The sequence below is a fragment of the Limanda limanda genome, chromosome 13, assembly GCF_963576545.1.
Source record: "Limanda limanda chromosome 13, fLimLim1.1, whole genome shotgun sequence".
Lineage (NCBI taxonomy): Eukaryota > Metazoa > Chordata > Actinopteri > Pleuronectiformes > Pleuronectidae > Limanda > Limanda limanda.
The window spans coordinates 16281761-16294533 of NC_083648.1; the positions used below are offsets into that span (position 1 = coordinate 16281761).

The following is a 12773-nucleotide window of genomic DNA, read 5'->3' on the forward strand; positions in this document are numbered from 1 at the left end:
CCATACCCTCATTTCAAACAATGTCAAGAGGAAACAGTGAGACAATGACATATAAACAAACATCAGTCAAATGGAAATAAGGAATGAGAGGTTGGGATTTGGTTACATAGTCAGATTTTATTGGATAGAACGGTCACCAGGGCTACACACACAAAGAAGCAGATAGTGACGAGGCAAACACCAGGGGGAGACCTCACCTCACTGCAAACACACACACACATACTTCCAGGGCCTGATTTTTGAATCAAGATAGTGTGACGAAAGTTGATTTTAGTGCTTAAGAAACATGGAGGAAATGGAGTCCTAACAAGGAAGATGGTCGAACTTCTAAACTGTCTGGAATGTTCTTTTATGTTCTGACTTTACTTGCTGGTAAAAAAAAGAAAAAGATATAGTGGAAACGGGAAAGAAATTACATTTAAAAAAAAAAAAAAAAAATGAACAAAAAAACCCTAAAGAGCTCAGTCATTTTAAATCCTCCTCTTTCCACCGACAAGAGATCCAGAGTGACAGTTCCCAATAAACACAGATCAAACATCAGTCAGTGTGCAGCACAAGGATCAGACGACACAGCTCGATTCGGAGGGTTGACTCTACTGAGACAGAAGCTCATGTACAGGGACTAGATCGGGATTCATGGTAAACCACAACAGCTAGACATCATCATAGCGGGGATAACTCTACGACACGTGGGACTTCTAAAGGAAGTGGATGGTCGAACAATAACACTGAATTAACACAACAGAGCAACCCTGACAGACACCAAGCGGTGCCCCCAGACCCCTCCCCCTGGTCCCCCCCTGCCTCACTTGTCTTTTCCTTTCGGACACCAGTTGGTGTACAGGTTTACTCATCACTACAAGATATATACGATACAATGGTTCACATTTTGCATATATCTCTGCATTATACCATTTTTTTTTTTTTTTATGATGTAAATTCAATCTCCGACACCTAGTTAGAAGGGGCGAGGGAGGTGGGAGGGATGAGAGAAGCTATAAGGAGTTTGAGGGGGAAGGAAGAGAAGAGACAAAGTAGGAAGAGGAAGAAGAAAAAAAATCTTTTAACAGGACAGGATGGGGGGGGCGGGGAAGTGGTCAGCTCGCTGCACGGCAGGGGTCGACTTCAGCAGCGCGTTTCGTAGATGCCGGAGCGGCCGATGTACCGCACCCATTTGATGACGTCGTGGTCACTGTAGTTGAGCTTGGACTCAAACACCTTCAAGTAGCGAACCTTGAGACCAGACGGAGCGAAAGGAACCTGCGGAGACGAGAGGAGGGTCAGGGCGTGTCGGGGCATGCTGGGAGATGTAGGCCACACGGGCTACTGGATGTTGTTGTGGGCGAGACAAACAGTGAAGGCAGCTCCGAGCAGGAAGTGTGCTTATGAGGAAACAGTGAGCTCCATAGGATTTGCATGATTGATAGTGGCTGATTGTCTGGCTGCCAACTCTGTACATAAAGTTACTTCAAACTAAAGCTCAAACAATATTTAATCAGCCAACTTTTTTTGTTGTTTTCTAAATTACAATAATTCCCAAAAACTTTCCACATTAGTGTGATGGGTTTAAAACTATTCAACGACACTGAATTGGAAATCTTGGAAAGTGAGTGAGAGACGTGTGAGAGAGAGAGAGAGGGACTGTAGTCTGTTAATGTGTTCTGACCTCAAAGTTCATAGAGATGGGAGGCCTGGCCCATTTCTTCTTATCGTTGGTGGGCAGCAGCTCGATCTCTGCGCTGATCTGAGACTCTTTCATCCCGGCCATGCGTTTGATCCTACACACACACAGACACACAAACAACCTTTTTAAATGTGTCGCCGGAAAAAGGTGGGCTACAAAAAGAGGACTGTCTGCGTAACAGGGAGGTTAAACAACCAGGTTAAAGAGAAGAGGAAGTTAATGATTAGTTTAACGTTTGAATACATCTTGTGAGCAGAGCGCCAACAACTCACTTCCACACGATGGCGTTCTCACTGGCCTTGTACTTGGCTTTTCCCTTCATACAGATCACCTGCACTCCGCTGGTGTTGAGGGGTGTTGGGATACGCACCTGGGACATTGATAATAAGCCTTTTAATGTTAAAGCAACTAAGATTCACATATTTGCATCAAGGGTTTACAAGTGTCATTTTGTCATGTGTGGAAAATAGTTCTAAAAACCAGGATGTGTGGGCGTGTGCTGCTTTACGGTCGTTTGCATTCATCACCAGCTTAACTGGGATGAGATCTCACCTCGATCTTCTGAGCCAGCAGCGAGGGTTTGAAGTTGGACTTGATGACCACCTTAACCTCCAGTTTAGTGCGGCCCACCTCCCGCACCAGAGGGATGACCCTGAACGGCAGGATGATGTCCTTAGTGGTGCGATACCTGCAAGAAAAATGGTTATTTAACACAAGAGTGCCTTCGTGTTCACCCAAACCTTTCTCTGTCATATCTCACAACATTTATTTCACGAGAAATTGGTCCTGGTAAAAACAAAGGACTGTTAATAACATTCTTCTGCCTCATGTCCCCCAACCTCTCGCCCTTTTGTGTCATATTCAAAACTCCATCCACTGACCTCATGAGCTCATATTCTCCATCGGGGGGGATGAAGCTGATGCTCCGCTCCGAGTCAAACTTACTGAGCCGCACACACTGGTGGAAAGTGCAGTCGTCGATGGCTATGGACTGCTTCCCACTGCTGGGAGAGCAAACACATGAGAGACACAGGGAAAAAAATAGAGTATTAGTCCTCTTCTACATTACTAATCAAATATTGAAAATGATGATTCTCACATCCATTAAAGACAAAACCACTACTACTACTACTATCCCTCAACTATTGTCCATAATAAAAAAATGAACATCAAACACATGAGGACAGAACTGTTGGTAGCAAGACATGAGCCTTTTTGAGTTTAATGTTAAAAAAGAAAGGAAAAACTATCTGTGAGGTGAGTTGGTAAAGGGTTAAAGTCAAGCAGGGAGGTGTGGGGAAACAAAACAAACAAACCATTCTACTAAAAACAGGAAACAACCACCGGGATGATTTGTATATAGTGTGGGAGACAGTGCATGACAGGTTCATTTGCTCAAGGGGCTTGGACAAGACAAGTGTGTTGGTACAATGTGAATGTGTGTGTGTGCATGTGTGTGTGTGTGTATGTTTGTGTTGAGTTGACAAAGGGTGGACACTTGTCTGTACAGTACCTTCCTCCCCCTAAATCACTGAGGTACAGCACATAGAAAAGAAAGAGAGGGAAAGAAAGGAGAGATGCATCCAAAGAAAAGGAATAAATAAATTGTAAAGCCAGTGTTGTTTTAAAGTAGACAACACTCAAACAGACAGGGGGCTAACACACAAGGTGGTGTCTTACAATTTTAACACAACAATCCCATTCTCTTGCCAGGATATAAAGCAGCAGGTTGAATACAGAAACTTAAAATGCAGATAATATATATATAAATATATTTGATTTGCAGCCTCACAGTTTAAATAGAATTGACTTTCTACTGAAGCCGATTTGTGGTCTCTCACCTCTTCCCTGCGTCATCCGATGCTCCTCCCTTTCCCTGTTTGTCAATGACGATCTTGTCGTTCATGCCAAATTTACACTCAGGCATTCCACTCAGGTAGCTCTTCATCACTACTCGGCCCGACACGTGAGCGCTGAGGACCTGGCCTGAGGGCAAACAAAACACAGTCAAATAATAACTTTATTTGTGTTGTGCGGCTTTTTCCTCTCTACACTCTCAGCTCTGTTTAAAAATAAAATCCAAAGTCTACATGTCAATATTGGCGTAATAGAATAATGACGAGATATTACAAGATACAAAAAAATCGTACTATTACCAGAATAAAGTTGTCATTAAATGAGGAATTTATTTAAATTAATTTTTATTTTACTCACAAATTTACGACTTACAAGTCCCTAGTCCTCCTTTCTACTTAAGAGTATTGTTGTGACAAAAAAAAAAAAAAACGCAAAGATACAGATTCTGTTGTAAGACTATCTACAACAAAATCTGCTTTCGTTAGTAATCTTTCTAAATAAAATATCTTCTGAAGGATTGAGCTTGGACCTTGTGGCGACATCAGCAGGTTGACGCTCTCCAGTACGTCCAGGAAAAGTTCATTGCGGCGATACTTGATGCCCTCGCGACGCCAGCCGATCTGCCCCGTCACCTGGCTGGTGATCTGAGACTGCTCCTCTTTTGTCTGGGAGACGGGGGGAGAAACTGTGTCACTAGTACAAAAGGAGAGAGCTGACGAGACCGACAGAAGAAAGGCGACGATGAAAGGGGATCATCGGCGCTACAGTGTGTTGTCTTACCTGGTGCTGAAATATGACGGGTCCAAGACGAAGAGCACAGGTTGGGGAGAGAATGAGAGGAAAACAGCTAAATGTTAATTCAAAGGTAATTTTGGGTCATCACACAATAACATGTTTCATACATACTTATGAGGTTTTGTTTGCTCCCAGTCTGTCATAGCTTATATTTGTTCTTGTTTATGGATTTTTCTCCTGCATGATGAATGATGCACATTCAGGCTACAGGAAATGCTTTGTTTCCACTGAGTTTTATATCATATCCCTACAGAGAGAGCCATCACCTGGGTATCGCTAATATCATAAAACACAAAAAAGCAATCACCAACTAGTGCCTTCAAAGTGGTTAAATTAACAACTAAACATTCTATTCTTTATAAAAGAAAGATTTATTGCAGGAATTGTGCATTAGACTACCTTTAGTAAGTTGTACCCAATGAACCGGCAGCTGGAGTCTATTCTCAGTCTATCAGCCTAACTTGTCATTATCATCTAATGGGAGTCTACATCGGCCTCACTGACCTGTCCCTTAATGCCCTGCTGGGTTATGAAGGTCTTCAGAGCTCCAGTCTCTGAGTTCTGGGGGTAGCCAAAGTCCAGGATCTCTGTGTGAACAAACAGATAACAGTTGGTTTGAGATAAGATGGTAAGAGGAAGCACATTAGTCAATTCATATGGGACTGTTGTTGCAGGTAATTTCCTGGTCCCATTCACTCGACACCTGTGTTTTTTTTATTTTTAAGATTGGTCGAAATGAGATTTTCAGACATATGAGTATCTGCATTTGGTTGCAGATATGTGTCGGAATAAAAACTTTATCAGAATTAACACTATATAGAAAGGATGTGCATTCGAGTTAGCTTGGTTGTATTTGAATTCTATTTATAGTACTTTTTAGGTTTGTTCAGGTATCATTTAGGCTCTCAATGTATCTACTACTCAAATATACAATACTGTTGAGAGCCTCTACTCCAGAGGCCGTAGTCTCGTACCATCCAGCAGCTCGTAGATGAGCACAAAGTTGTTCTTGATGTTCTCTTCGCTGATCTTGCCAAAATAGGCCGTCATGACATCGCACATCTTATAAAGGAACTCGAACACCATGGCAGCGTTGACATTCTGCTTCGTGACAGCCGCCAACCAGATGTTGGAGCGCTTGACATGGAAGAAGCTGGTGCGGGCGATGTTGGTCACCGGGGATCGGACCTGCTGCCGGGCGTGAATCACGTTCACACGGAATGCGTCCACAGCGTTACGCCTGGGATGCGAGGAAGGTGGAGAGGGACAGAGATGGGGACAGAAAGAAAAGGGAGGATTTGAGATTATTGTTTCAGGTTTTTATCCAACAATTAGAGTGTTGACTCACACTAACCCACCCTATGAGATCATGTGAGATCCAGGGCTCTAAATAAATAACCTCTTTAAACCTCAACGACATTTCCACCCATTTCAAGTAATAAGCAATCGTCAAAACATTATCTAAAGACTGGAAAAGGACACATTGAGCTGCTGCTTTAAGAGGAAGAAAAGGAGGACTGTTGTGTAAATGGTGATAATTACCAGGAGGGAGAGAGAGACGCTCACAGAGCTTACCTTGACACCCTGAACAAAGAATCATAACTAACACTGGACTCACCAGAAACTAAAGAGGGTCAACCATGTTTATAATCCTGATATTTGGTTTTATTTTATTTTTCAATTGCAAAGGCCATTTGAATTAGATTTGAATTCAGTTCTACTGAAAACAGACAGGACAACGTAGCTTTTTGCAACAATGCTTTGGGAAATCTCATCCCTGCTTACCGTGGATATAGAAATAACAGGGCTTAGTGAAGAGGATGCAGCACGTTCTGACAAGAAAAACAAATCCTACCGAGAGACGCCTGAGAACATCTTCTGGTCTAATTCCAGTTACAAACTGCGAAGTTACCAAAAATCAAAGCAACTCCATCTACTTCTTAAGATAAATAACTCTGGTTAACAACTCAAGTGTAAGGACAATGTACTAAGATCTTTTACATTTTGTCTTCAAAACTCCATGTAAACTTTTCAAATCACTGATATTGAAATTGTACTTTTCCCTTTTTTTGAATGGTACCATGAGAAAAAAAACGAAGCAGACCCAAACAGCAAACAGCTTTCTTTGTTGAGGTTACATGTTGAAAGATGCAAGTTTAGAAATTCAAGATGGTGATAACTCAAAGCCTATTAGCACAAAGGTACAGTACATCAGTCTAGGAGGATGTCTGAATTACCCATAAAGCTAAGCTATTGGGTATGAGCATCATCTACACCAAGAAATCCTAAAACATTGAATATGCCTAAACATTAAATAATAAATTAAACATGAAATGGTTTAAAACTGAATTGGGCAAAATCCCTTTTGACTGAAAGCTCATACAATTAACCTTGAATAATCTAAAACATTTCTGAATTTCTATGTGAAAAATCACAGTAGAAACAAAACATGAGGACTTAATCAGTCATATTCATGCTCAGACTACATGCTTAGGCATTGGATAGAGTTGGTAGAGAGCAACAGTATAAACTAAGGACTGTAGAAGTGGCTGGTGTCTTTGGCTTTGATTGATTGATTTGTGTATTTCAGTAGCTTGGGGCTTTATTTATCATGACAGGTGACTCATGCTTAGAGGAAGATTCAGCACATTGACTGTGGCGTCAGTGGGCATGCAGTTTAGGGTTTCGGGGAAGGGGAGGGAGGGGTCATTGATCGGTGGCCACGAGAGGGGGGGGGTCATGCTCGATACACTGGAGCGATTCTTACCTATTCCTACAGGGGGCCAAGATGGACAGATGGAGGAAAATGGTGATACAGAGGATAGAGAGGAAACACGGATGAAGTAACGGAGGGAGGACAGAGACAAAAATGCACGAGAGACATTTTCGTGCATCATGTACAAAGACAGAGTGAGTAACATGGTGTTTGTGATGATGCTATCAAATGTGCTGAGGGAAGGTTTGCAACATTATATTGCTCAATCTTGTGTCTTATATTCACTGCAGCACATCAGGTGCATATTAATTGATCTATACAGCTCAATAACATAATTTCAACCTCTATTTAACTTGTGATGAAAAGCCTTCACTGTGACCACAGCTTTCCACCCAACATAATAGCACATACACTGCAGACGTTAGAGCAACATAATGTGCCTGTTTGACTCTGCAATGCTGCAGCAACAGGGAGGATATCCAAATGCAAATATCACCATTAAAATGTGTTGAGAACAACATAAAATGCATCGATTTCTGTTTTTCTGCAGAATATTTCTAAGGGTTAAGGGTGCTACAGACCACAATTGATCTGTTTGGTCACAGTTTGGAACGCATGTGAATGTGGAATTGTAGAAGCCTTCAATGTTGATTAAGTCACATGCATGGGAGCATTTCGGCTTCCTGGTAAAATAGAACTAATGACGGAAGTGTGGCGGACAACCCCATTGCATTTGTAGGCACTGTAACTAGAAAGCCATATGAATATGGCACTACATTTAGCATGGCCACATATGAAGCATCTACCTAATTTGTCTGAAGCAGGACCTCAACATAAAATGTGTGTTTTTCCACACAACTGATTCAGTCTGTGGCGGTACGGAGTGTGCACCTGCTTGCCCACATAGTGAGCTCCTACGCACAACAGGGCCCAAGTTACAGGTACACAGACTAGAGTATAAGAGAAGTTATCGCATATGAGACAACTGGACAGATTATCACTCACGAGTACGCACACAGCTTTAGCTGATAATGAGGTCTGGCTGTCTACGCGGATAGTTAAAACTTTATGGACGATAGCAAGACCAAGCAAGCATGAGGCAGATAGTGCTGCAGACAGCTCTACAAGGAATGAATGGAGCAAAACACCACCTCATCGATCTCCTATGTTATTATTAGAATACATATTTCTGGGTTCCTTATAAAACTGCTGATCCAAAAATTATTCTAAACCATGACCTGATTCAAACCATGAGTTTCCTGATCAGTTGCACCCTAAGAAGAGTCTTAAAGAATGGTTGTGGAAATGCAAAGCACAACACTATCCTAGTGTTGCACCTTTCGAAAATGATAAAAGAGAAAATCCGCCGTAGTGATAAAGGTAATCATTCAGTTCTAGCCTTTTCTTAGTACTTTATGTCTGTGCTGCTCTTAGTTCCTATAGTACTCTGTATGAGGAGACAGTGTTTGTGCTCCTGTTAGACAAGGGCGGAGCAATAATTACAATTTAGCGACCACAATTCCATCTTGCTGCCTAGAAACAATACAAAGTTGGAGGGAAGTTTTCATTTCATTTAGATATTAAAACAAACATGCAGAACCTCTACACATCTAATTGAAATAGGCTTTTCAATGGGGTCTCCGCGGACACAACTAGTCACATTAAGCAGCTCCGACATTACTTCGACAAGCAACACAAATCTTTGTGGGTCTGCACAAGAAATGATCCGCAGACCTTGTATTGGTTCTGTGTTAGGACGTCCATTTCTACCCCTGTGCCCTCTCTGTACCTTGACAGCCCTCACTGTGTAAATCTAAAAGACGACATGAAAGAACCGTCCTACTCTGACTTCAATCCAAACACTGGATGTCACCCAGTTTACACAAAAAAGAGGCAGGTTGTTAGGCCTGCGCATGGAGACCTGGTAATTCCACATCACATCAACAGTGTGTCACAAGCAAGTTAGTTTAAGAGAAGGCACACAGACACCATTAAAGTTAGATTTTCAGAATATACATTCAATTCTTAAGGAAAGAGGTGGCAGGAGGGCTACTGGTGTCCCTCAAACCACTGGTGCTCATGGAAGGGAATACATGGCATGAAGAATCCAGGTCCAGGCACTCAAAAGTGGTTTGAAAAATGTAAAAAGCTTTAAATGGGCCTTGAGCTTTAAAATACACCAACGCATATCTGCTTGTGCCTTCATCAGGGTGTACAGACAGATAGAGACAAACAGTAATTATTTGCAGTCACTTCATGTGTGCAGGGTTAAAACATGCCGCTTCTAGCCAATACGCTTTAGTGTAGTTTTGTTTGTCTGTAACATATTAAAGATACAGGTGATTCAGTGTGGATTATCCTTTAACCAGACACATGTCATCTTTTACAACATGGCTACCACACCGTCCACACTGGATATGACTCAGCCGTGGTTTTAATCCTCCATTTTACGCAAAAGGGACATTTTCCTTCACACAGGATCTTCAGGAGCTTTGCATAGACTCCTACCTCAGCTGTTTAGTTGCTTAAAGTCTCTTCAAGCAACAGCCACATTTAAGAGGGGGTCATTACAACCTACTGATATTTTAAACCCATTATTTCCTACCTACCTACTGAGTTATAGATTCCACAGCCCCCCATGTCAAAGCTAGAAAATATATATATTTGACATTATTTATGTATTTTTATTTATTTATTTATTCAAATGTTGAATTGTGACATGTTTCACTCCAGATACGGACAGACAAAGGACAATGATCAACTATCAAAAAGGTGAAGACAGGAGATGTGCACACCTACCCATTAATGATATTTTCAAGTTCCAATTGTGTATTAGAGGTGGTAATGATGGAGGACTCATATGGTGTGCTATATGTCTATGATTTCTTTTGAAAGAATCTGCAATAATAAATTCTTGCGTGCCTTTATATCCACCTTACTATAAACGTTAGGTGAAGACACTGTTTGGAATTATACTGAATATCAACCTGCTCAGGGACTCCCGATGTTCAGATTTAACAAACAATATTGATGTGTGTTTTGAAATGTTCAGGTAGTTTATACCAAATATACACTGTTTGACTGAAGGTAATTATGATCAGGTATTTCAAAGTACAGCCAAGCCACTGCACTATCCAGAGAACTGAAAGGATGTTGCTGCCAGTGATGAGAACAACAAGGTTTCAGTGCCTCTTCTGCATGCGGCAATAGTTAATGTCTTATATCATCACTGATTTCAGCTCTGAGAAACTTTCCAAACAGCTGCACTTAGTCTTTTAAATGGAAGGTGTGGTTTGATAAGCACGAATGAACTGAATCATTACACCAAACAGCATGGGAAACAGTGGATGAGCAATAACTGCATGTTAATTACATTAAATTGTTTTTTTGTTGTTCATTTACTGACAGAATAACTGGGAAAAAAAGGTTGACACCAAATTATGTTTTGTCTAAGAATAAGTAATATTGTTGAATGTTGAGACAAGATTACGCAACAAGACAAATGTGAAGTTCCTTGCAAAGAAGGTGGACATAATCCTTTCTCATCCCTTTAGGATCAATACCCAACCTGTCGACCCACACCGGATCAGGGCGTCCTCGGTGACCTATGTCACCCACCAAAATGTAACTTCACCCCTTCAGATACGTACCCTATGTCATCTCGGTAGACCCGGGAGATGAGGACCTCCCCCTTGTGGTTGTATATGAACAATCCTCCAATCATTGTGGCTGCTTCTCAGTCCCAACAGGCCATGGTGAAACCAAAACCCAGCCTGGGAAGAGATAGAAATGGAGCAAGAGATTGTAGGAAGGAAATTGGGGGGTGGGGGGGAAAGGGGAAAAAGTGGGTGACAGAAGTGAAAGCAGTGAAAAGTGAGGGAGTGACCAACAGTACACAGGGAGTCGTTTGTCCTTCACATCCTCTTTTTCTGTCGTTCTCTGTCTCTTACACACATCACTCTCTATGGCCAGTTGAAGGTGGCCTGCAGCTGGCCCACTGTGGTGACTCATTTGTGTTCATATGCACACACACACAAGAAGGATCATATAGGCTAGCAAGACTCAACTAGCTCTACCCTCACCACAGCCAATTCCTCGTTTTCCACTAAAGGCAGATTAACAGCAGATTAGCAGCCACCAGTTTGAAGCAGGATGCCACCAGGTAGCCTGCTGGAAAATATGCTGCTTATACTGGGTTAGATTGTACATCCTTTGCTGCCTGGATCTAAATAGACTAAACATAAGATCAACATATAAAGACATAATTTCCATCTACATTCAGTGCAGTTATCACAAAGCAGATTTTGCTAAATGCTTTGGATCCACACATCTTAGGAATTTGCCTCCATTCAAGAAGGACGCTTCTGGAAACCAGGAGATGAAGGACAAGCTCGACATTTCTCGTAGACCGAGGGCTGACATGTTGAGCACACAGAGCTCATTGGGATTACACAAAACAAATGTGAGCCCTGGATTAAACAAATGTTTGCTCAATAAGACATCGTCGAGTCGTGACCGAATTTCAAAACGCAATCGCCCTTTTATTTGGTCGATGTCTGCTCCCTCGGTCCATTTCCCAAACGTTCATACATTTTTCATCGTTTCTCGTTTGAGACTCGATTGACGTGGGAAATTATTGCTTTGAATGACTCCAGCACAGATGGAGGCCTGACCTTCAGCTATATTCAAAGTGATGGGAAATAGACCGAGTGAGAGATCGCTAGCTAATTTAGCTCACGCTAGCAGGCTAGCTGGCAGATATGTGCAGCGAACCAGCGACTAGCTGTGAGGAAATTTAACTTGACTTCCGGTGGAAAGAAATCCAGTTCGTTCACAACCCTCACCCAGACTCCATTATTATTTATACATGTTGTTATAATCAACCTAAAAATCCACAATATCAAATGCAATCACCAATTTTTCACAATGGGGTAAAACTCGATTTGAAAGCCGAACAAGGTGATACGTTATGCGCTTTTATTATGAAGGAACTAAGCCACCTCGTTTCCGGTTTCATGCTAGCTTTACGTTAGCTAGCGGAGCGGAGGCTAACGATGCTACCGTTAGCAACTCCCGCGAATGTAACCGTTCCGCCGGCTTTTCCGCAGCGGTCACCGCGCTACATTTACACCTGTTTAACCACAAACTCTCGACCCTTTCGACCGAGGGGAACTTACCCGACTTCTCACGCTAGCGCCACCGGTTTTCACCCCCCTCGTCGGCCTCGGACACAGCCTCAGTGACGGGCTCTGGCAGTGCAGCTCCCAGTTCGCACAGCCGCTGATTCCGCTGCTTCCTCCCGGTGCTCTGTGGCTGTCAGCTGACCCGCCGCCTCACGCAGGCGTTCCGCTTGGACAGGAAAAGGCGCGGCTGGAGCGATGTGTAAACCGCACCCAGGCCCTGTTGTGATAAGCTACAGAGGCTGCAGCTCAATTACTATTTGTTTCATGGCGGTTCATTAACGATTTATGGATGGTATAGCTGCACGGAGGAGTTACACGACGAGCTGGCACCTCCCTCCCCCTCTATAGGACAGGCTCTGGAGCCCGGCAGCCTGTGTCCTGCTGGTTTCATTAAATGTTCTTGAGTAACGGGAATTCACGAAAAGCTCCAGAAGTGGATCCGGACCACCGACTTGGATGGAAGCCAGAAAACACACTTCTGTCATCTGACTTTATTTTATGGTTGTGTGGGTGCTCTGTGTCCCGCAGAATCCATCCG

General features: G+C 42.6%; 1 protein-coding gene across 1 annotated transcript; it reads right to left on the reverse strand.

Moving 5' to 3' along the window:
- Positions 1-97: 97 nt before the first annotated feature.
- Positions 98-12644, reverse strand: LOC133017825 (AP-2 complex subunit mu-A). Its single transcript, XM_061084035.1, has 12 exons — positions 12230-12644; positions 10703-10825; positions 5311-5576; positions 4841-4923; positions 4322-4327; positions 4071-4206; positions 3526-3670; positions 2566-2688; positions 2237-2372; positions 1957-2054; positions 1667-1778; positions 98-1260 (listed from the first exon to the last, which is right to left on the reverse strand). The coding sequence occupies exons 2-12, from the start codon at positions 10774-10776 to the stop codon at positions 1126-1128; spliced, it is 1314 nt and encodes a 437-aa protein (XP_060940018.1). The 5' UTR covers positions 10777-10825; positions 12230-12644; the 3' UTR covers positions 98-1125.
- Between the last annotated feature and the right edge of the window lie 129 nt (positions 12645-12773).